The sequence below is a fragment of the Anser brachyrhynchus genome, assembly GCF_964034855.1.
Source record: "Anser brachyrhynchus genome assembly, chromosome: 3".
Taxonomy (NCBI): domain Eukaryota; kingdom Metazoa; phylum Chordata; class Aves; order Anseriformes; family Anatidae; genus Anser; species Anser brachyrhynchus.
In genome coordinates this window covers 41,217,529-41,242,305 of record NC_137696.1, presented here as the reverse complement: position 1 = coordinate 41,242,305, position 24,777 = coordinate 41,217,529, and the positions used below count along the sequence as shown (strand labels likewise).

The window sequence follows — 24,777 nt, the reverse complement described above, 5'->3', positions numbered from 1 at the left end:
CAGGTTTTATGCTGATTTCCATCACAACTGATTTGACTCACATGTTCTGTGAAGATTAGGACGTAATTCAAAATGCTGACAAATTGCTTGGAGATTACATCTTGGGAATCCTGCAGCTGTAATTACCTGATGTAAATCTGATGTCAGTGCACCAATCGTTTGGATATTCAGCGCAGTAAATCAGGTAGTACCCCTGGAGGAAGCCATTATAGATACAGAATAACGTGCCAAAGAAAAGCAATTGCAGTGGGAAAGGTCTGCCTCTAGTGAAGAAGGGGTAAATAAATGTCCTAAGGTAGATAAGAAAACAAAGTCAGCACATTACATGATAACATTGTATTTGCAATTTCTTTGCTGTAGGAAGAAAAACTTTAACAAAACACAAAATATAAAAAAGCCAGTAAAGATTAAATGTTGGGAAACAACTGTAACAAAATAAGACCAACAACAAATGGGAACAAGAAATACTGCCGATACCCACATTTTTCTGGTCCCTCGGGACTGAGCACAGGGTGGGAAGCTAGAAGTCTCATCCAGAGTCACTGTGGCTTCAAGAATATCTCTCTGCCTTCATTCTCCCTTGTTGGTAACACGAGGAAATCAAAACACAAACAGCACTTTCATACTGACACCTTGCCTGCCCTTTGCTGCCGTACTGCAGAGGGCTGAGCAAAGGAAGCAGTGGAAGCACACGGGCACACTGATGTTCAAAGTCTCCCAGATGAGCCACAAGCACTCTGGAGGAGCTTCCTTGTGGAGAAGACATTCCTGATCCCACCACCAGGAATGACCCCTGAGGGATTTAGCTCATGGGGGGGGTGTGGAGTTGAAGGCAACGTCAAGACCCCTCTGGTTCTCCCATCCCCTGTGGTATGTAACCTGAGGTGTAATCGCCTTTCCCAGCTTCTCCTGCTCCACTCTTGGATCTCCGCTCATCTCCGACACACCGCAGCTCTGTCCTGCTCTGCTCGGACACTTCGACCTAGAGGCAGAGTGATGTTGTTGGCTGCATGGGAGAGCCACTTTGCCCTGGTCTCTGCCTCTCCTCCATGCTTTCATACTCTTCTCTAAAATAAGAAGAGCTAAAAACTTCAGTTTAATACGCTAAAAGCCAAGATTTTCACGCAGTTCCAGCAACCAAAGCTTCCTTAGACAAAAGCTGTGCTAATGCTAGCATAAACATTTGTAGGAGCAAATAGTTTGTGATTGTGTGGTTCTGGTTGTCACACATTCTCCACCTGAGGAGGGCATACCCCTCTTGACCTGTACGCAATCCATATCATTTTAGGGAGAGTGAAGTGGAGACGTTATATTCAGGACTGTTAAGTATTTTCTTACCTGTCCAATTAAGTTCTGTACATGATAAAATCTACACTCTTCACGTCTTTCTTTTGGCCTCTCAGGCTTTGGATGGTGCTTATTATCGCAGTATATAAGCTCTAGTGGTAAGCAATCCACAGCCTGGGTTGCCAATATCAGCTTCAGCAAGCTGAGGCATAAAATGTCATAACACTATAAATCTAGCTTGAATCTTATTAAGCATGTCTAAAAGTGAGTAAGCCGAGTACAAGCAACAACATGTTAATGTATTCACTGCTTTCCAGAGCAAGATAAGCCAAATTGCTGGCAATTAAGACAGCTATGATGCCGAAGTACTAAATATTTCTAAATACAGTGAAAGCTAAGAGGTACAGAAAATATTTTTCAGGCAGTGGTATCACGAGTCACACTTACTAAAGCATGGAAAGGAATGCTCTTTGGAGTACTGTTACCAGCTATTGCTTTTGTCCTTCAGGAATGAGGTGCTGGAGTAGGTGAGGCCAGCTTTAGCAATCAGACCTGCCTGTTGAAATAATACTGGCAAACTGGACCCGAGCAGCTATGAGAAGTGGGACACTCCTAAGTGGAGACTTGGAGAAAGCAAATTGTACAGAAACATGGGTTTAGGAGGGGAATTTACACAGCAGATTGGAGTGAGACCCTTTGTCAAAAACAGGTATGCTCGAGACTCTCCTAATTTCTCTAGCTGGTACGGACAGAAGTTCCCACCCTAGCTCCTGTTCCTCGTCTCAGCTCCTGGTGAAGCTGATGCTTGCCACGGCACTGCCTGAACGTGCTGTGGCAGTACGAAGGCTACAGGTGCTCACAAGATGGTTCATCCAGCAGTAACGGGAGGGCAAAACTCAGACGTGGAGCTACCTACCATGGGTGCCGTGGATGCAGGACAGAAGGAAGCTCCGTGCACGGTGTAAGCACAACCTCAGGGGAGCCAGGAGGTGCCAGTTTTTGTTGTTGTTGTTGAGGGGATAAATCCTGGCATCAGTGAAATCCTGACTCATAGTGATTTCTGAAAATTCAACACAGGATTTCATCCAATAATCTGTGTTGTGGAGCAACTTCTCTGAGGAAATCTGCTTCAGTTAATCCAGAGGCCAGACTCAGTTCCCTGTGTCTGAACAGTGCCAGAAGCCTTTGTTTTAACACAGGGCTTGTCAGCTTGTGCCACACAGCTACCTGAGGGTGCACAAACTATTCCTGATGGGTTTTGAAAAGGCAACTGAGATAAAATGAGGACAGTTAATAGGATTAAATAGTACATGGAAGAGTCTGCATCTCTGCTGAAATTATTTTGCAGTGTGCAAATCAAAAGAGGATCAGAAGCCACCATTTTAGAACAACAGATCAAAAAATGGCCTTTTGTATTTAGACCTATGACAAATTTGACCTTTATCTTTCAGTGCAATATTGATGACTAATCCTTTAGTCCTTTATTATCTTTACTGGCCGAAGGCACTGCATCTGACTAAACCATTGCCAACAGCTTCCTTTTAAATGAATGAATAATAAATTATTCATCTCCTTTTCCATCGTTTATTTTCCAGAAGAACAGGTTTCAAACAGAAAATGACTTGACATTGCATCAAATTTCATCTCACAGGTATTAGTCCAGCTCCCTTGAAAACTATGGAGGTTCCAACTAAAACTGGGGGAAACCAGAGGTTTCTTCTTCTTTCCTTGGAAGGTGGAAATCTTTTCACCAATGTTACCATAATCCAGTAAGAGTGGGTTCTCAGACCTCCTCCAACAGTGTGTTAACTGGAGGCATTTATGCTGCTGCTGTCTTTTCTTCTCCAGGGCCCAGGTGCAGTAGTTCAGGCAGCAGCAGCTCGTGCTTTTCAGTCTAGAAACCAGGGGTGTTTCCAGTGCGCATGAGCTATTTTATACCTGGGGCAACTGCGTTAAGCCCCAAGATACACTGTTCAGCCGGGAGAAGAGAAGACAGAGAGGTGATCTGACCAATGTTTATACATTCGTAAAGTGCAGGAGGCAAATGGATGGGGCCAGGCTCTTTTCAGGGGTGTGCACTGATAGGACAAGAGGCAATGGCCAAAAGCAGGAACACAAGAAGTTCCACACAAACATGTGTAAGAACTTCTTTACACTGAGGGTGACGGGGCACTGGAACAGGCTGCCCAGAGAGGTTGTGGAGTCTCTTTCTCTGGAGAGATTCAATACCTGTCTGGACGCTTTCCTGCTCAACCTACTGTAGGGAACCTGCTTTTAGCAGGGGGGGTGGACACAATGATCTCCAGAGGTTCCCTCCAACCTCTGTGATTCTGTGACCTCAATGCTATTTTATTTGCACGGACAACTAGCAACATAGGAGTTTTTGCTATAGATGGTCACTTGACCATGTTGGTGGGGAGCTGCTGATGCCCTTGGCATATCTGACCACTTGGGTGAAGGCTGAAGACATCCACGAAGATGGATGTCTTCTACCTGGGCTATCTGTGATGCCCTGCAGAAAGCCTCTAATTATTCTGGAGACTTCTGGATGTCAAAGGACACGTTGCAAAAACATCTGCTGCTGAAGGGTCTGTGCTAAAAATAGGCACATACTTTCTCTTTTTGAGACCAATCCCATAAATTATTTGTGGATTGCTCTCTGAGTCAATTTTTAACTTTTACTATTTTTGAGTTGTATTATACTGATTCTCACTGAATACTTGCAGAAGACTGCTGAGTCTATTCTGCATGTACAGTCAACACCAGGACACAATCTGGTAGCTCATTTTCATGTGCCAATTCTATTTTTTTCAGTTATTCCAAATAGGATTTAAACAAATGTAACAGTTAAAATGTCAGTTTCAAGCAGTAGGCAATCTTGCTATCAGTTCAAAAGGACAAATACTTTCAAAAGTGAAACAGAAGGATTTTAACCCTCCCGCATTGTGCTGTCTACAGATACCCTGGCATCACAAACAACAGTAGAGCTTCCTTCCTCATCTCTCTATTTCTCTCCTCATACATCTCACTCTAAGCTGCTTTGCACTTCCTCCTCATTCCCATGGACTTTGCAATAGCCCCAAAAGGTCAATAAGACAGGAATATTTAAGCAATGAAAGCATGCAGGTTATTAGGAGCCAGTTGTATGGCACAGGGTGGACCACGTCCCTTTTGTCAAGGAGGTGTGTGCAGTGAGACAAGCTCTGGCGCAGCCTCGAGAATCAGTTCTGGCTATGACCCAGGCGACATGTACACCAACAATGCTGGCACGCAGGAATGCCTGCTGGGCTGCTGAGCCTCTGGCAATACCTGCTGTAGGTCCAGGACAGACGTCAGATCTCCTGACTGCAGTACTGCAGTTGCACATCATCTCCTGATGTTCGGAAGGCTGTAAAGTCAGGAGCTGAGGTCTAGCTGCAGCTGCCTGCGGAGGCTGTGTGTGGCCCTGGGTGACCGCCAGCTGCAGGGCACCTCTTCTTCCTTGACCCTTCCTGCATTGTTGCAAGTGTTTGGGACCATCAGAGAGCTGTAATCACTTGCTGGTCCAAGGCCCAGTTCTGTAGGCTCATCTTAAATCACACAGAATCACAGAATTGAAGGGGTTGGAAGGGACCTCGAAAGATCATCGGGTCCAACCTCCCTGCCAAAGCAGGTTCCTTAGAGCAGGCTGCCCAGGTAGGCGTCCAGACGGGCCTTGAATATCTCCAGAGAAGGAGACTCCACAGCCTCCCTGGGCAGCCTGTCCCAGTGCTCCGTCACCCTCACTGTGAAGAAGTTCTTTCGTATGTTGGTGCGGAACTTCCTGTGCTCTATCTTGTGGCCATTACCCCTTGTTCTGTCCCCACAAACCACTGAAAAGAGGTTGGCCAAATCCCTCTGTCTCCCACACCTCAGGTATTTATACACATTGATGAGATCCCCTCTCAGTCTTCTTTTCTCCAGGCTGGACAAATCATTGTCCAGTGATTGTGATGGGAGCAAGAGCTCCCTTTTTACTTCAGTCATGCAGATTAACAGATAGCTATGACTAACACAAAGCTGGAATTAGCTCTCCTTTCAAAACCACATGCAAAACATCCTACTTCCACGTTCCTCCAAAGATCTTTGGACAAAGTTTTGGTCGCTATAACTTAAGGAACAAGAAAGATATACGCAATACTGACAAGCTTACAGTCCAGCTGCAAAAAAACAATCGTAGACCTGTCACCTTGGGTTTGTTGCTGAGTATTCTGTCTAAAAAAAAATTGCTCAATCTACAGTTGTTGGGTCATTTGTGGCCCACTTAGAAAACTCATCCAACCTGAAGCCTGTTCGTAGGGACACTCTTTCTTTGCAGTCTCTTAGGAGCATGTTCAGGACTGTATGAAGGCATCTGGCAGGAGCACTCATCTTTCCTGGGGAAAAGGCACAGGCACACATCTGTTCGAGGGATGGGAGAAGGACTGAGGAAACCCTGAGACAGAGATGGCACCATGCTTAGGTTTCAGGAGTTCTTGAGAAAAAGGGCAATGGAACATGGAAAGTCTGGGCAACACTGACTGAGTGAAAGACAGCAGAAATGGAGAAGGATTCGGAGTGGCAAAATAAGAAGAGGCCTGGAAGAGATTCCTATACTGGACCATTGGATCTGCTGAATTTGGACTGAAGATTAAAATGAGAAGATATATTGGAGATAAAAAATATCAGAAATAATAGAAAATAATCTATTTGGTGGAGCTGAATATCTGTGTGCAGAAGTTCTCATGATACTGAAAGCAAGCAAGTTCAAATGCAATCAATATATACATACTAACATTGTACACACAAAAAAAAAAGAAGTAAAGAGCTCAGTAGGACTGGAAGAAGGGGGATAACCACAGGTTACAGACACAGGCAGGTCCTTTAATAAAGAGGAGAAAAAGTCTAAGGCTTTGGAATGCATATTCATTTTTCTATGTCAGTGGATAAATCATATTCCAATTCAGAGAGACAGAGGGTAGCATCTTCCCTGGGTGACCGACCACACCATCATTTAATGCACTTTCTTCTGAAAGACTTTTACCAAGACAGGGCACTGAGTGGGACAGACCTCTGCTCTAAGCCAGTGTGGTAACTTGAGGGTTTCACAGTGTTTCACGTCTCATCTGAGAAAATCACACAAAAACTGAGTGAGTTAAAAACGATAGAGTTAACTCCCTAGAATAGAAAAGCAATTGCTTAACACTGGCATTTATGAGCAAAGCTCCAGAGCGATACTCACTATCCCAAGAAGGCTGACACCATGGGTGGCAGCACTTGCAGAAGCCAGCTCCATAAAAGGTTGACAGTCAAAGGGAATCAGCAACTGTGCTTGACTTCTTGCCTACAGTTTAATACAGACTTCAGGTTGAATTCTTGGTGCTGAATCAGAAAAGCTCAGCTGCTTACAATTGCATTTGAATAAAGTGGGATTTTAGGAAAAGATCTACAATGACTTGCAGAAGCATGTATATCCAATGTGAATGGCTAAGAATAAAATGCTGCTTCTACACTACTATCAATCATTGCTAAAAAAATGATGCATTGAGATTTTTTCCTCAGATAAATCTGAGGAATGTGAGCTATGTAATGTTCAATTTCAACACTGTAAACACCTAAAGTCAGTCAGTCATGACAATCTAGTACTAGTTGGGAGCACCCGATTAATTGTTACAAATTTTAGGCATGCTATATGGTTAGAAAAGTAAGAAGGACATATACAGTGTAGAGATGAAACAGAGTCCTCTTCACATCATTGCATGCAGGAATGATTAGATGTGCAACACTTAACAAACTACAAGTGGCTGGAAAAAAAAAAAAAAAGAAAAGAAAGAAAGAAAAAGAAGAAGGAAAAGAACAGGACCTAATAATGGGTATTTGTTTTTAATCAGTAAGGAAGGACTGTGTAGGCTTGACTCCAAGGAACACATTTCTGCTTTTCTAAATTCATTACAACAGCAGCCAGGTTTCAAAAGCATTTTGCAAGTCTGTGTATGAATTACTTCCTTGCTCCTCTTGTTATTCTGCCATTATTTCTGAAGCTGTCACTGGAAAAATCTGGTATCTCCCAGTGATTACCAGCACCCAGTCAGAACCAACAAAGGAGAATTCTTCCTTTTCACTGTTTAGAAAAGGCATTGAATCGTGAAAAGCATTGAATCATTGTGATCTTTTCTACTGGCTTTAGCAGGTAACAAGTGCCACACTTCAATTATTATGCATTTTCTAAAGGGAAACCAAGAACAAAATTCTTGGGCTTGGTGCATTAGCAAGCTGTGCCAGCAAGTCACAGTCCATCAGCAAGCTACAATCAGTACGCATTTATATTGATATATTTGTTTCTCACAGGTTTCCATTTTGGAGTAGAAATTCCAAATTGGTTTCAAATACCCTTAATTACAAAATATTATTTTATTTATATTTGCTCTTAGCTAAGCAAATTTTTATGATGTCTTCCTTTTTGCAGAAAGGATCTGAAAGAAAGCTGGACTAAAAATTGGGAAAAATGGATTGGATGTCCAAAAGTAACTGGAGCAAGATCCTAGAACCAGCTGTCTCTACCTATCTCTTCTGCCAAACTGGACAAATTCACTGGAAAGACTGGGATTTGTTTTCAAAATATTTTGCTCTTTAATAGCCAAAGAAGGTGAAGTGAAGCTAATAAAGCAAAGGAATGATTTCCTGTGTACAGATCCCTGCTGGAATCAAGACCATCCCACACAGACCCACAGTTTGCCCACAAAGACCGCACAGCAAAGTACTGGAGTCCACAATGTACAGCATGATGGACCTTTTGCCTAAAAAGCCAAACTCTAGTATTTGCAACAGCCTCCACCTCCAGGAGTGCTATATACCTACAATAGCAGGAGGCAGGATTTATTTCTATATTTAATGTAGGTAATCTTATTTTCTTAAAATTGGTTTATTTAGTGAAGGAATTAACATAAATTGCATGTATTATGGGAAAGGGAGGGTAGCAGCAGCAGTTTTTCCATGTCTTGATCTTAGCAAGACTTTTTATACTATCTTACATGTCAATCTTAGAGGTTTCTTGGAGGTTCCTGATATAGAAGATATTATTTAAGTGGCAGTGAAATTGATTGTTAAATTGTATCAAGGGATCATTAACACTTGTTCACTATCAAAGTAAAAGGGTATTTTGAGAGAGGTTCTGTAAAAGACTTTTCTGGTGTTATTCAGTTGTTTTCATGAATGATATGCCTCTGGGAAAAAGTGAATATTCTTAATATGTTCATGGCTAGCACAACTCTGGGAGATGCTGAGCACACCAAGAGTGAGGAATAGAGCTAACAACAATCTTGAAATATTGGTTTCATATTTTTAAAACAGTAAGTCTGATTCAGTAAAGACAATGATAAAATAAAACACTTGGGTAAGTCTAACCAAATGTAAAAGACAAGCTGGAAAACTGTCTGGATAGTAGAGGGAGTGCTGGTAGGTCGCAAACAGCATGAGCTGAGAATGTCGGGCTGTGTTAAAGAAGGCGAATGTTAAAATACAATGTGGATACAGGAGCGCTGATGGAGACGCTCAGAGCGATCTTTCCCCTTTGCATGGTGTTAGTAGGAACTTAGAGTATACTGTGCCCAGCTGAACTCTGCACCTTCTAACATGCAGGGACAAAGCAGAAGCAGTCCAGAGAAAAACAGCTGTGGTTTAGGAAATGTGAGGTATGTGGAAAGACTGAAGCACTCTGGGTTGTTTCACCTGACAGAAAGCCTGTGGACGACATTGTAACAACTTACAACTCCATAAAAAGTTGCTGCAAAAAAGAAAGCAGTATTAGCTGAAGGGTTGGAAGAACGTCCGTCACTGGTGGTTTTTAAGGACAAGTCAGAGAAATGCCCATCAGGAATGACGTTTAGACCGATCGTCTTTCCTTATTCTCTGCAATTTACCCTGCAATTACAATTCCGGGCTGTTGCAGGCTTGGTCATTCAGGACACTGGAGCTCGTGGAGGCCTCTCCTGTGCTAATTTTGTCCTTGCAGGCCAAAGCCCTGAGAAGAAAATTCCAGGACTATATGTGGCCAGGAAGAACTGTCCAAGAGTGGGAACTTGGAGCTATCTTGGTGAGAGGAAGCTGGGGAGGAGTGGTGAGATCTGGAATTAGCTGAACAACAACAACAACAACAAAAAACTAGCAAGAGCAAAACCTCTTACTCAGGCTGCGGACTGAACCCAACGCCAGGCCAGCTGTCTCAGTTGAAACCCTAACTAAACTTGGTCCAGATTTAAAACTGAATGAGTGGTAGAGGACAGGACTAGGGTCAATATGAAAAGATGGACTGCGGTGAAGACAAACATGCAGATACCAACCACGATGCTTCATGCTTGCCTCTACTAATTGCTGGTATCTAAAGGACAGCGGTACATAACGATTAAGAGAGAGTTTGTTGTTTTATCTAAGCATTGGTGTGTCAAAGGCTCAGCCAGCTAAAGCATATATTTCAGCAAGGTATCTCACTCTTTTCTTCTCCAGAAATAACCACTTGATATTTATGAAGACAGATCACTTTGTTCCTATTGCTAAACTATGGGTGCCTGCCAAAGGCATGAAACATGTGCCAGAGTAACTTAACCAGACACTGTGCTATGCACTTCAAAAAACTTGCTGCTCCACTGGAGCGGAGAGCTGAAAGAGTTCACAAAGGCTCAGAGTGTGAGCAGAACAAAAGGACACATCTACATGAAAAATGGTACACAATCCAAGGATGCACAAATCTGTGCTCTTACAACTGCATTTATCAGAGAAAGTGTAATTATTTCCCACAAGTGGCCCACATGGGGCTGAGAAATGACCAAAGAAAACCAGTTGGTAAGCTAACCCTCTGCAAAGTTACATCTTGGTCAGACTGTATCCTACCAACATACACCAGCCTTTATATCTGTTCAGAAAGCCCTTGGAGAGTTGCAAGACACATGCTAGTAGTATTTAAAATATTCTTAACTAGCTTTTTCCTGTCCAGTAAGGACCTTTTTGTCCTCTTTTAAGCCTAAACTTCTGCTCTTTCTCCATTTTGCTCTTCCAGCCTTCCTTTGTCTTTTCTTGTCCTTCCTTCTTCAGATTCTTGCCTCCTTTACGGTTCCTCATTTTTTTTTTTCATTTTTTTTTCCTCTAGTCAAGATTTGTCTCTCTTGCTACCCAACAACTGCACTCTGCTTCTCTTTTTTTGTAGTTCTTTCACCTTTGTCCCTCTCCCTTTGCAATTATGGCTGAATACCTTTAGCAACAGGATTGCTTCTCTTGGGCTCCCAAACAGGTCTTTGTTCCCTCTACAACAGATTTTCCAGATCCTGTAGCTGGAAATGACTCAGCCATGACACAGTATTAGTACGGTTTACATTGACTTGTCCATGAAAATGTGTCGTGCTTCCTAAATTATTTAATTCTGAATTCCATTCGGCTTTGCACTGCCTCCATAGGGTCAGTTTTTGATACACTATAAACTCTTGCATAATTTGGACATATAACAGCATTGATCTACACAGTTGCTATGGTAGAGAGCAGCAGAGACTGGCTGTTAGTTCCAGTAGCAATGTTGGGCACTTGTGGAGGTGAGGACCAGGTTCTCCTGGGTTTCTTCTCCCCGTCTTAAGTGCCCATGCAATTGGCTTGTGTGGAGGAGGAACGGACCAGGAACCTGGTGGAGGAGGCTTTCCAGTGCCAGTCTCTAGCTGGGGAGCACGTCCACACTTGGGGACCTGTGAGCATGTGTTCAGAGGCAGCGTGCTCACTGCTCCCACACAAGGCAAGCAGGCTCCCAGCTGCCTTGCTGGTCAGCCCGAGCAGCTGTGTCTGTGACAGGGGCTCACAGAGCAGGAGGGACATTTGGGGACTACAGGAGACTGAGAAACAGACCTAAGGTCACGAGTGCATGTGGTGACAGCCAGCAGCTACCTGGGAGTCTCACCCCAAGTCTGGAGACTTGACACATCTGTGTTGTTTATTCAGCTACATTAAGCAGTCTGAGATTGTGAGCTATGTGTTGCTGGGAAAAAAAAAAAAAAAAAAGACCTGTGAGAAAACCGAGGTCATAAATTAAAGCAGTTTAAGGCCCTACCTCTGTTGAGAGTGCTTCTGCCTTTCACCATGCAGCAGGCTAATGGTAGAAGGATTTCTGACTGTTTCACCACAGCCCACAGGGTTCAGAAGTACAGCACTGGGTCATCTTCTTCCTTGTTTCTTAATATGCGATGACATGCTCTAAGAAACTGAAAGACTCAGCAATAAACTTCTGCAGCAGTTTGGGCTTGTCTCATGTTTGGAAAGTCTTCTTCATAACCGTAACGACCAGAAACACTACATACATTTTTTTCCAAGTTTGGAGCCTAATTCTTTCATAAGAAAATTTCTGGCCTTTTAACAGACTTGTTCCCTGCACACATTCAAAAACACATAACACATTTAACTGAACAATTACAAGATTTCAAATTATTTTTCATCTCTGACAGCTTTGCACAGTCAGCTTAGTTAAAACAAATGTCTTGCATTAGTCTGATTAAAAACATGGTGCGTCATTAAATTCCATGTGTCAGACCAAGCTCTGTCCTCAGCTGAGTCTATATTTCCAACTAATTCAAAAGCAATAAGGATGAGCTTAATTTTTGCAGGAGGACAGAAATTCAAAGGCCAAAATATATCATTATGATGACAAAGCAGAAAAACTGCTTATTGCAACACTTAAACTCTTGGAGCCCATGCTGCATTTGAAGGGCTGTTGATTAGTATAATCATTTTAACCAGTAGACTATAGAAACTAAAAATGGAAACCACAAACAAAAAATATGGAACTCCAACTTGCATGTCTAAAAATTAGAGGAAGTCAGGTCCATGCTAAAATGTCTTGGAGACTCACATTTGCATAGACATGTGTCCTAGGTCTTGAGGAGTACTGAGTATGTTCAATTTGATTAGTTTTCAAGACCTCCCACACCTCCGCTCCTGTAATTGGTAGCATCCTGCCATTATAAGTCAGAATCTCAGACATAGCCTTCTATCAGCAGTTTAATCTGACCAATGTCTACAGCCGATACCTAAGAAGTTGTTCTACTTCTAAAACAGTAAAAAACGTTAAAGTTGGAAATTATCATTTCTAAATCCTTAGGTTCACATTTTGAAGAACATTGGTTGAATGTCTTTCATTTGGAAAGGTAGTAATCCAAATTACTTCTGAACCTGTATGACCTCATGGCATCCATGGCAGTACAGACACAAAGAGGAACAGAATCTGAAATGTCCAGATGAGGTCCTGAGTTTGTGTTCACACTAAAATGGTCAGAAGTCTTAATACAATCTTTTTTTTTTTTTTTTTTTTGGTAATGAAAAGAGCTATCATGGGCTGAGTCACAGCCAGCTTTGCTCCCTTCCAAACTACATACTACATCAAAAGATTTCCTAACTCATAAAATTGCTAAGTGAAACATTCAATTCATAGAAAATGTCACTATTAGTGTCTTTTCTTCCCCAGATTTATCCCAATACTGTCCTCTTGCAATTTCTCCCTTCCATTTCTTCTCAGTCCTTGCTGTTTCTAACATTTCTCCTACTAGCCCTTTCCTGTTCTGCTCTTTCACCTGACCTTTTTATCTCTTGCCATCTATCCCTAACCATAAGGCTCACAGTATTTTTCATTTATCTGCATTCAAGACAAGTTGTATTTTCTTATTCCTCGCTGACAGGAGTCCAGACAGGGGACCCTTTCCCCCCTGTTGAGTACCCTACCGGCCTGAAATGCATGAGAAGTGCTGCTCTGCCCTTGCAGTGCTGGCCTGGACAATACTTGGCTGGATTGCAGGCTCACACACTTTGGTCCTGCTTATAGCCTCAGATGAACCAGAACTGCTCAGCACAAGTAGACTCTAAAGATGTTAGTTGACAAACTTTATGTCCCTGAACAAATACAAATGCATTTCCCAGAAACAACTCCGCCAAGTTTAAATTGCTTTTGCTGGGAACAGCCAGAGATACATCTCCACACTTTAGTAACCTTAACCCAGGCCAAGTTTGAAAACATGAATGCTTTGATGATTCTTTTTTTTTTTTTTTTAAGGTTATAAGGAGAAGAAAACACACACAAAGAACTCAATAGCATAATGTAAACACAACTTTTGTTTCTCCCCTTCATTGTTCTCAGGAGCAGCAAAAGTTTTATAGATGCACATGCATTTTCCTGCCCCAGGTGTGTGACAGGAGTCACTGAAAGGTCTGCTTAGGACAACACTCTCCAGAGGTATTCTGCATCACTTAGTAGGGCACTTAAAATCACAGAATCATTCAGGCTGGGGAAGACCTCCAAGATCATCAAGACCAGCCCCCACCCAACACTACCAAGTTCCGTCGCCAAACCACGTCCCTAAGCACCACATCCATTCGTCTCTTGAACACCTCCAGGGATGGCCACTCCACCATCTCCCTGGGCAGCTTCTTCTGATGCTTGACCACCTTTTTGGTGAAGAAATTCTTCCTGATATCCAACCTAAACCTCCCCTGGCACAACTTGAGACCCTTTCCTTGTGTCTCATCACTTGTCACTTGAGATAAAAGGGACCAACCCCCTCCTCGCTGCAAGCTCCTTTCAGGCAGCTGTAGAGCACAAGGCCCCCCCTCAGCCTCCTCCTCTCCAGCCTGAACAGCCCTGGTTCCCTCTGCTGCCCTTCACGAGCCTGGTTTGCCAGTCCCTTCACCAGCGTGGTCATTCTGCTCTGCCCATGCTCCAGCACCTCAATGTCCATCTGGTAGTGAGGGGCCCGACACTGGACACAGCACTCGAGGTGCGGCCTCACCAGTGCTGAGTACAGAGGGACAGTCACTGCCCTAGTCCTGCTGGCCACACTGCTTTAATGTGCATCTCTACCAGGAGAACACACTTATGTGATTAGACTGCTTTGAATAGCCCAGCCAGCTTACTCAGATGGTGGCATGAAGGCCTAGCTTAAAGGGATTTGGCTTTTTAGCAAGACAATCCAAGCCATCTTCACCAGTATGTCAAAGTGACACAAGTCCTCGCTCGGCCCTGGGATCTGTTCCAGTGTAGTCCTGCCAGGGAAGTGATCTGCTCCTTAACGTCACAGATAGGCAAAACCACTCACTTCCTCTGGTAGACAACACATCTCCTTGCAGACAACCTTTATACAGGGACATTTTCCAAAGACTTTTCCAGGTGGCAGCCTCCTAGCATGAGAAGTGTTGGATTAGGTTGGTGAAATTTAGCACAGTTGTAAGCAAAATGGTATTATATATGACAAATGTCAACTGTGAGTGACTACTGATCAATTCACCTGCCACATTTAAATCAACATCTAGAAGAAGAGAACGGCACTTCAAGGTGTGTAACGTAAGAATGGTTTAATAGTTTAGTTTAGTTGGATTAATAGTTTAGTTGGATTAATAGTTTGAAAATAGTTCTTTAGTATAATTCTACTTGACCAAGATGACTTAAATTTTGAAGGAGATAGCATGAATATCACCACAGGCAGTCCAACAGATGCAGTGTCTGGAATGTGTACATATTTATAATCGGAATAGTACAAGATTGTTTCACGGGTTTTTATTCTTACCTGAGATCCCCAGAACTAGGAAATGACCTAAGTGTATAAAGTTTTCAATACACAAAGGGGCTTGTGAAAATTTCTGCCGCGTGTATGGAATGAACCTTAGCTCTTCTCCCATGCTTTTTATTTTATACTTAAAAGAGCAGCCCTAATAAAGGAATAGTGTAGACTTCCCATGATCAAAATAAGTAATTTCCTTGTTTGGTAGAAGGAATATTATTTTAAAGTAAAAACATTTACTAGGACTCCTGCATATAACGTAGTCTTTTTTCTCTTAGTTTGCTCCTTTACAATTCTGCTTTTCAAATATCATCAGCAGGAATCTGGTAATGCAGATACAAATCTTTACATTCTCAGCAGTCTAACTGAAGCTCAGCGGAGTTCAGTGCTCAGCATGTATCTTTCCACAAGGCTTTAAACTCCCAGGGTACAGAGCATTGTAACTTCCTCACTGAGGTGAGGAAGCCCACCTGAGTGAGATCAGAGGGACCTACTTGTGCCTTGGTGACTGCCTCAGGGCTGGGACTTCAGGTCTCTGCCATCTGAACAGCTCTCTCCAGAGTGGCTGGGACTGAGCACCCACCGAGCCTTTATTTATCAGTGACAGGCAAATGGGAGTGACTGACTGAGGTGCTTCAGAGGAAGCACAAACACTGCTTTAGCTATGGCCCTGCTCCAGGTAGCAGAGATGGAACAAGGAGAAAAAAATTCTGTGATCTGCTCTGCATGTACCATACCTTCCTTTCCTTCCAGAGGACAGAATAGACACTTGGTATATGAAGCCAGTTGACTGACTGCAAGACAACAGGTATAGTCTGGAGTCTGGAGTGCTAAATTGTAATGATGGGCAGCACACACACAAACATACCCAAAAAAAAAAAAAAAAAAAAAAAACCTTCTTGAACAACCAAATTTGGGAATTACTGCCTTAGGTGGCACAGCAGGAGGAGTGGGCATGATGGGGAATGGAGAACAAGAGAACGGCACACAGTAATGCCTATCTGGGAAGAAAACCTCAGTTAAAAACTAAAAAAAAAGGAAGGTTTTGTAAAGCTGCCTGGTAATACAAAATATCACAGATTAATTGGCATCATGTAGAAATATACTGATAACAGGCACTCTGTCTTGAAAAGATGTGAAGAAAGATAAGAGTGTAAGTCACCTAAGGGATCTGGGGGTTTTGGCTGACAGCAAGCTGAACGTGAGTCAGCAGTGTGCCTTGGGGGCCAGGAGGTCCAACTGTACCCTGGGGTGCATCAGGCATGGCATTGCAAGCTGGTTGAGGGAAGGGATTGTCCTTCTCTGCTCTGTGCTGGTACAGCCTCACCTCAAGTGCTGGGTGCGGTTTTGGGCACCACAATATAGGAAGGACATAAAATTATTAGAGAATGTCCAAAGGAGGGCTACAAAGATGGTGAAGGGTCCACAGGGCAACAAGTATGGGGAGCAGCTGAGGCCCCTTGGTTTGCTCAGCCCCGAGCAGAGCAGGCCGAGGGGAGGCCTCATGGCGGCCTGCAGCTCCCTCACGAGGGGAGCGGAGGGGCAGGCGCTGAGCTCTGCTCTCTGGGGACAGCGACAGGACCCGAGGGAACGGCATGGGGCTGGGACAGGGGAGGGTCAGGCTGGGGGTTAGGGAAAGGTTCTGCACCCAGAGGGTGGTCGGGCACTGGCACAGGCTCCCCAGGGCAGTGGTCACAGCACCGAGCTGCTGGAGTTCAAGAAGTGTTTGGACAACACTCTCAGACACAGGGTCTGATTTTTGGGTGGTCCTTTGGGGACCCAGGAGTTGGACTCGATGATCCATGTGGGTCCTTTCCAACTCAAGATATTCTATGATTCTACAATACCTCTGAAGAAATTTTTCCAGTCCAAGGGACAGAAGGAAAAATTATGTGGGTACACTTTAGGCTGGGCAACAACTGCAGGTGTCTGTAATGTTAGGCCATTTTCCAATGGAAAAGGAACATACAGATGAGACTATTTGTACTAACAGTGAGGAAGGCAATCAGCTAGTATTCAATTATAAGGGAATAATTATGAGGGTATTTAATAACACTAGAGGAGACTGCAAGGAAGCAAACTCAATACCAGCACTGGATATGTGAACATTTTACACTTCCGTGGCAAAGCATGCTGAGATGTTTTGGTTGACTATTTACACACTAATTTGAGGAACCTGGGTAGAAACAGCAATGAATATAATATTTTCACTGATGAGATGAAACTGGATATGGTTGGCATTACTGACACTCACTGGGATGAATTGCAAAAAGTTAAAATCATTGACTGAGCAGCAAACAATGCATGAAGGAGGCAGAGTGAATGGCCAGCCTCCTCTAAGGATATCACTACCAGATCTAGAGTTAAGTCCAAACAGAAGAGGGAATATAAATGTGTTACTGGGTGGCTGGTAAAAGCCAAAAGGTATGTGGTTAGGGTCTAATGCAAAGAATTGAGGTGAAGCAAAACAGCGAATTGTATTTGTTACTTGTCAAATACCTGCATGTTGTGTGCTGGGAGATGAATGGTAGAGGTTTCAAGAGGCCACTATTGAAATATCTTTAGTTCTTGACAATTAATGATGATGACTTTCTAAGAACAAAAGATAAAATAGGTATTTCTTTGGGGAAAAATAATTTCTGGATTGAAGCTGGTGGCTATTATATGGTCTGATTATATCTACTATTAGCCAGGAGACTCCTACTTAGAAACATACAGTTTAAACTTAATCTAATCTCTGCTTATCTACTTGGTGTTAAAAAAAAAAAAAAAAAAAAAAAAAAAAACATAATAAAACCCCATTATGAACCAGTACAAAATACCACTAAAACTTATGAGCCAATTTTCTCACTGTTCATGAGTAGGCACACCTACAAGACAAAACGAAAAGTGTGTCCAGGTGAATGCTGCACATGCCTGACCAACCGGGCAGTACAGGCAGGCTTAAGAAGACTGGATGAGCCCGTTCTGCAGAGCATGGGGAGAGGGAGCAGCTTTTTCTTTCTAACCCCAATTTGGTTTTGGAGGGAGGAGTACTGGCCAAGAGATGCATAAAAGACTTGCGCAGGGTTCAAATGCTCCTGGTTTCCCATTCTTTAGCCATGAAAGTTGGCTTTCCCTGATTTTTTTAGAATGATCTCTACTTGTAGAAAACTAAGTACAGGCACACCAAATGGGTCACCTGTAACCAAAGGGGGCTGAGGATTCAGTTGTCTCTGAAAGACCAGCCTGCCTAACGCCTGTCAGACTGCTAGAGCACACTTCAAAATGAAAACAGTAAATTTATTATTTTATTTTTTTTATACTAACAGAGTAAAAAGTTATGTTTGTAGCTCAGTAAGACAAGACTTTCTCCCTGACTGTTGAAGTTGGCATCTCCTCTGCTCCCCCACCACTCTGTCTTTCTCTTTTCTTGCCTGGTCTGAGTTCTAAGAGAAATGCAGCCTTAAGGTTTATATGGAATTTGATTGTGATAGCTCCCTCTCATCCTCTTATATTCTGTTTCCCTTTGGTTCTTGAATGGGATGCAAAATGGAAATGCAGTGAACAGGCTCCCCCCACCCCCCCCTCCACCTGAGGACTTCAGCTGGCATCCTCACTGCATTCCTGAACCGACGCAGCCCCTCTCACAGGAAAGGCTGTATTACAAACTATATCTCAAACCACAATCCTTTATAAGTAATTTATGACAAGAACTATTCCTGTACATACATCTCATGCCACTCATCATTTTCTGCTCACAGACAGCTTTTCCTAGAGACTGCAGATACAGATGGCAGACTTGGCATTCAGTGCTTCTCTCACTTTTCCTTCTCTTCTCTGCCTTCCCAGCCCATCAGTTTAGGAGGCCCTGCTATCACAGACCCTTCCATATGAAAGTGAAGAAGCTGTGAGCTTACCTAAAACAGATGTGATAAGTCCAAAATTTTATGGGATGTTTTCTTTAGCACCGTACGGCCTCTGGATTTGATTAAATTCACACCGTGCTGCGGTAATACAGCGCACGCGGAGAGACGAAGAGTTGGCCAGCTACAGATAGCAGACAAAGGTGGGGGGGGAACATTTGGGATTCCCCCGTTTGCTCCCCCCACCCCCAAAACAGCAGGCACAGAGTGCCTTTTAGCTCTCCCCGGCGGCCACAGGGAACGCACCACCTTGTGCCTGCCACGAAGAGAGAGGCTGCTGCCTAGCGGTGGCCGCGAAGGCTGGAGAGCGCCCTGCTTCCCCGCGGCGAGGAGGGAAGGCGGGGGAGGCCTCCTGGCACCCTCCTCCGGCAGCGGGGCTCGCCGTGGGACCGCGGACAGGCTCCTCGGACCCCGCCTCGTCCCCTGCCGGCGGCGGGCTGGCTGCGGGAGCACCTCCGCCAGGCGGGCAGGGCGCTGCGGCGAAGCGCGCCCCAAGGAGCCGGCGGCATTAACCCCGGGACTTTCTAGGAAAGGGTTATGGGGTCCCTGCCACGCTCCACCCTGTTCCTCAACGGCCTGGCAGCAGACGCGAAAGCACCGCCGGAAAAGCTGGCAGATGGCACAGATTCTAGGCGAGTGGTGAGCATCAGTGCGGGTCAGCCGGCTGCACCGAGCACTGAGCCCATTCAGAAAATTACTTGCAAAGCGAAGAGCGCACACACTAACCGTCCCCAACGGGGACCGCAACCTTAGCAAGCACCAGCTCCGGGGTGCTCAAAGGAGCCTGGAAACACAGGGCTTCCCGGTGCCACTCCAAAGCAGAAGGCGTCCTCTGATCTGTAAGCATGGCAATGGGAAGGTGCTGGTGTCGCTAGATACGGTACTACAACTTGGATATTACATGCTACAGCCAACACTGAGGTCTTCGTTTTAAAATGGATGTAGGAAAAGAGGAGAGGAAAAAAAAGTTTCCAGGGAGGGAAAAACTGCCTTGCGTTGATGGCCTTCAGCCGTGGTTCAGTGCCGTGATAAATCTGGTTTAGGTATGATACCTCAGATCAAATCAAAAATGTTGCAGCTATGTGACACCACATGCAAAAGCAGGACAAAATCATTATGCTCATTTAAACCTGTTCCTAAATTTATGAAAAGGTAATTTTATCCTGACAAACTTCATGCTGGATGAGGTACCATGTGTCTGCACCGCTCTGTGTCAGATCAGGTAATGTCCATTCCCCTGTAGCTGGCAGAAAGCCACCATAAAAACATAAATCTTTCATAAGCACCGTATCATGTGCATTAGCCAATTCATCAGAAATACGATCATGTGCTCCTGTACTATCTGGATCACACCAGTGCAGACAGAGGACCTGACAGCTCTGTAACAAGCAGGTTGAAAGATGATCTGATTACTGTATAAGTGATACCATGGTCAGAAAATACTAAAGGATACTACAGAGTGCTTTAAATTAGCACAGAGCAAGAAGCAACAAGCAACACTGGGAAGAAATCAAGAGTAGTCCTATTCAAGCACAACATTTTAAACACGTTAAGTGATAGTGAAAGAATTCACAAGACTAAACTACCAAAGAAAACAGCAGATTCTCCATAGAAAATGATGGATTCTCCATCTTCCGGGGTCTTCGGATCAAAACTTGAAGATATTCTGAACCAGGTGCTTCAGTCAAAAACAACCTACCGGGGCAGCACGGTTGGTCATAGCATAGAGGAAGGCAGAACAGCTATTATAGTGGTCTTTAAAAATCTGTTTCTCTGATAATCCACATTGTCCTTCTAGGCATACCTCTGTTTAAAACTTCTCTTCCACATGCATGTTTGGTGTAAGAGATCTGACAAAATTAGGAACAATAAAAGCTTTCCTGTGGAGACAAAGTTGTCACTAAAATATGCAACAATATATGAAGAAACTTCTCTTTACAAAGAGGATATTTTCATACAAACATAAAGTAATGCTTAAATACAGATATCAGATGATCAGTAGCAAAAGTAGGAAGAGATTAGTTAGTAAGATAATTTTATAACTAAAACCAGGACATCTTTATTCACGTCAAAATTTTAAAGTCAGAAAAACTGCAGTAGGCTACATCCACTAAGTAAATGTAATTTTATTAATGATCAATTTTATATTTAACTTATTATATTTGCAGTCGAGTTTAAGCATTACATCATTTAAAACTGTTGTTAGTTCAATTCTAGTGAAGATAATTTTAAAAAATTTAGATAAACTCTGGATATTATATCAAAGTGCTGAACCTCTTCACAAATACCATAAACCAGTGAAACATCTGTAACCAGAAAAACTCTTCGTTTTCTCTTTTTGTTGCTCTTCTATGTAACAACAGAGCACTAGCATGTAATGCAATATTTTGAATATTAATTGGTTTAAAAGAATCTCCGAGTGGCTTGCATGAGAAGAGGCTGCATGCTGTAAGAATAGTACTGGAGTAACGTGCAATGCTAGAAACAAAATAGGTGGTTATGCAGACTTGGCTAAATGAGAGCTTTTATTTTTACAAGGGAAAAAGTACAATCTGGCCACAGATGAGAAGAATCTCCAAACTGTTTGAGGAAAAAGAAGTATGAAAACACAGGGCTTCTGCCTAAGTCTAGCAGAAGTGTTGGGAAAGAAGGCACTGGCTCAGATACATGCACACCGGTAGGGTAATGTCTCGTTCAGTTGTCTTGTGGTGCTCATTGATTTCCTTTTCTGAAACGATCAGAAATCCATGAGAAGAGCAGAATGCATTAAATTAAATTTAGTCTGACTACACGCAATTAATACATCTAGCTTTCTGGGAGCCTAACGTGTCACTGGTAGCGTCCTCCGGCTGATTTAGTATAGCTAAGACCACCTTGGTGATAATGAATACATCTGCAAAATAAGTGTTTTAGCCCTTAAAACCAGTTTCCGTTTTATTTTCAGCATCCTAGGGTCTGCATCCTGAAACTGTCTGTTGAGAGACTGCTGCTGGATTTTCAACATACTGATTGTGGCTGAGTTGCAAATAATCAATTTCACTCAATTGTCACATGCATGTTTTATATATCTGGGAAGGAAAACAAAAGAAACAGAAATAGAATTTGGGATAAAAGAAGCAGAAAGCTGTTGCTTCAGAAGTTGCTTCTTTACCAGAGAATGACATAATGTTTTCGCCTGCCCCCTCCATTTGCGAAAAGTCAGCTCTTTCATGAGCAGAAAATCAGCATTCAAACTCCTCATGAGAGCCCGCAGGAAATGGAAGGGCAGCAGCAGGCAAAACACGCTCGGCTCGGCATCCAAGGAGACGAACTCCTGCGACGCCCTCCGGCACCACGTCCCACCGACTGCAGAGCCGGGTGGCGGCTGCAGGGCCGCGCCACTTCAGCCGCCTCGAGAAGCGCTCGCCCGCAGAGGATGCGAGCTCTGCCCTCGCTGTGAGCTCCTGCCGAGAAAACACCGAATGCATCGCGGCGAGCGCGGCGGGGCTGCGACGGGCGGGCCCCCGCAGCTCTGCCCCGGCGCGGCGCGGCAGCGAGCCCTTCCTTCCACCTGCTCCTGCCCCCGGCCGCCCCGCTCCCCGGGGGTACCTGTAGAAGTAGTGCCAGCAGAAGAGGCAGCAGAGGAGGCGGCAGCCGAGCGGCTCGAGGCGGGGCGGGCTGCGCAGCGCCAGCAGCAGCGCGGGCACCAGGAAGGAGGGCAGCTCCTGCACGAACCAGGCGCAGCGGGCCGGCAGCCGGCCCCGCGGCCGGCACAGCCGCTCCTCGTGCTTCCCGTAGCGGGACGGCACCCGCAGGTACAGCGAGAGCTGCAGCAGCGCCAGGGCGCCCAGCAGCGAGCTGAGCGCCGGCACCAGCCCGGGCAGGCAGTGCATGCTCGGGGAGGGGGGCGCGGGGCACCGCTGCGAACGGCCGCCGGCCGCCGCCAGCCCCGGCCTTATTAGAGCGGCGGCGGCCGTCACCCCGCCCCGCCGCGCTGCCTCCCATCGCCCGGGCTCGTCAGAGGGCGCAGCCCCTCGCTCGCCGGCGCCCCAGCCCGCCCCGAGGGGAGCTGCGCCCCGCGGGGGGCTCCGCCGCCCCCTCGGCCCGGCCCCGCTCAGCCCGGCCCCGCTCAGCCCGGCCCCGCTCAGCCCGCCGCCGGGCACGGCCCGCGGGCGACGGCCGCCAGGGCGGCGGTTGGGCGGCGGTTGGCGCGGGGCCGCCCGCGGCCGCGCTGAGGCGACGAGAAGGGGCGGGCGCCCCGTGGGGGGCTGCGGCTGGAAGCGGGGCGGTGAGGGAGGGTGTCCCGGCACGGCCCGGGGAACGCGGGCTCACGCCCGGCGGGACCAGAGCGCGCCGGGGCTCCTGAGGTGGCCCAGGCTCGCGCGGCGGTGGTCCCAGCGTTCCCCAAGGCTTGCTCTGGGGCGTGCTCTGAAACCCGCCGGTCCCAACAGCAGTTTTGCCAGCAGCCTAACTTAAACCACAGCTCGGGAATTAGGCTTTTTTGTTTGTTTCACTGTTTTAGTCAGGATTTTCAAGGCATTGAGCTACCGCAGGAGGGCTAGCAGAACATTAAACTGTGTTACAGGCCATTGCGGCATATCAGCTCAAGGCTGTGAATTCTATTACAGAATCACAGAATCATCTAGGTTGGAAGAGACCTCCAAGATCACCCAGTCCAATCTCTGACCTAACACTAACAAGTCCGCCACTAAACCATATCGCCAAGCTCTACATCTAAACGTGTTTTAAAGACCTCCAGGGATGGTCACTCAACCACCTCCCTGGGCAGCCCATTCCAATGCCTAACAACCCTTTCAGTAAAGAAGTTCTTCCTAACATCCAACCTAAACCTCCCCTGGCACAACTTTAGCCCATTCCCTCTCATCCTGTCACCAGGCACGTGGGAGAATAGACCAACCCCCACCCATCCTAGTCATTTTGAAGCTTCACCAAGAAAGCAGTCAGATCCAGCTTAGCAAGAGATTGGATGCCGCACAAAATGCTGGAGAAGACACCCTCGCGGAGCAGGAGTGGCAGTAGTTCACTTCTGATTTGGTGTCTGAGTGGTGAACATGCAAACCTGAGATGGGGAAGGCTGGGGTTCGACTCCCTCCTCTGTTTAAGGGGGTTCTCTTTCTGCAGAGGCTGAGCAAACCACCAGCCTACGGACTGTCCTGTGGTCCTGGAGGCGCTTGTTCAGTTCTGTGGGCTGTCCCGTGGGGTAGTTGCTCTGAGGAACAGAGCTCTTCTGGCCATGAGCTGTTTCTCCCTTACCCTGTAGAGTGCTGTAGTCGCTAGGGTCACCTTTGTAAGTAAAACAGGGCAAGGCTATTCCAGCCTAGGAGACACATGGCATCTTACGGCTGTCAGCCACATGCCTGAACACTTTTCCCCCACAGAAGTCTCTTGTCTGCCTCTGAGCTACCTGCTGGAGCCAGCCTCTGGCACTTGCCATCTCCCAGCTGTGCATAAAAAGGAGAGCTGGTCTGGACCAGAGCTGTGCCAGGTATGCTCACCATGAAACAGTGTAGATGATGGCTAGTGGCATAGGCACCTGTGTTCAAGAAGCAGTTCCTGGCTGTGAATCACCAGTGGAGGAAAGTATCTGTGGGAAAGATTTTAGAAATTTAAGGCCATGTCTGAATTAGGAAAAATTGCAGTCCAAAAGAAATGGATCTGTAGTAAAAGAGCTAGTGATGAGGACTCAGCATCCACAATATGCAAGTTTCAGGGGGAATTACTTCAAGCTACCTCTAGTCTGATCCCTGTGCCTTGGAGACACAATAGCAACAGAAACACAGAAGGCACACTCATGGCATGTATCTTCTGAACGAAGCCTAGCTTCATCCAAAAGAAAAACAATGTTGGACTCAGAGGCTATTTCATGAAGCAAATCAAAGCTCAGTAGCTGGGGATGTTTGTGGGATTCACTTTGAAAGTACGGTTTGGATTCAAACTAAAACTAATGGGGAGATGGTGTAAGAACTAGAGGAATCTGTGATCTGAAACACAGTGCTGGTAGCTTCCCCGTTAGC

The 24,777-nt window shown here is 45.3% G+C and overlaps 1 protein-coding gene across 2 annotated transcripts in view; it reads right to left on the bottom strand.

Annotated features, from left to right (window-relative positions):
- SRD5A2 (steroid 5 alpha-reductase 2) overlaps window positions 1-22,884 on the bottom strand; it is a 28,529-nt gene extending 5,645 nt beyond the window's left edge. Inside the window, exons 1-2 of one of the 2 annotated variants that reach the window (XM_080586589.1) lie at window positions 22,352-22,884; window positions 127-193 (exon numbers count right to left, since the gene is read on the bottom strand). In XM_080586589.1, coding sequence (XP_080442715.1) covers window positions 127-193; window positions 22,352-22,747 — 463 coding nt within the window. In that variant the 5' untranslated portion in view covers window positions 22,748-22,884. Of the gene's footprint in view, window positions 1-126; window positions 291-22,351 lie in introns of both variants that reach the window. The other variant, XM_080586590.1, reaches the window with a different exon arrangement.
- Window positions 22,885-24,777: the final 1,893 nt, after the last annotated feature.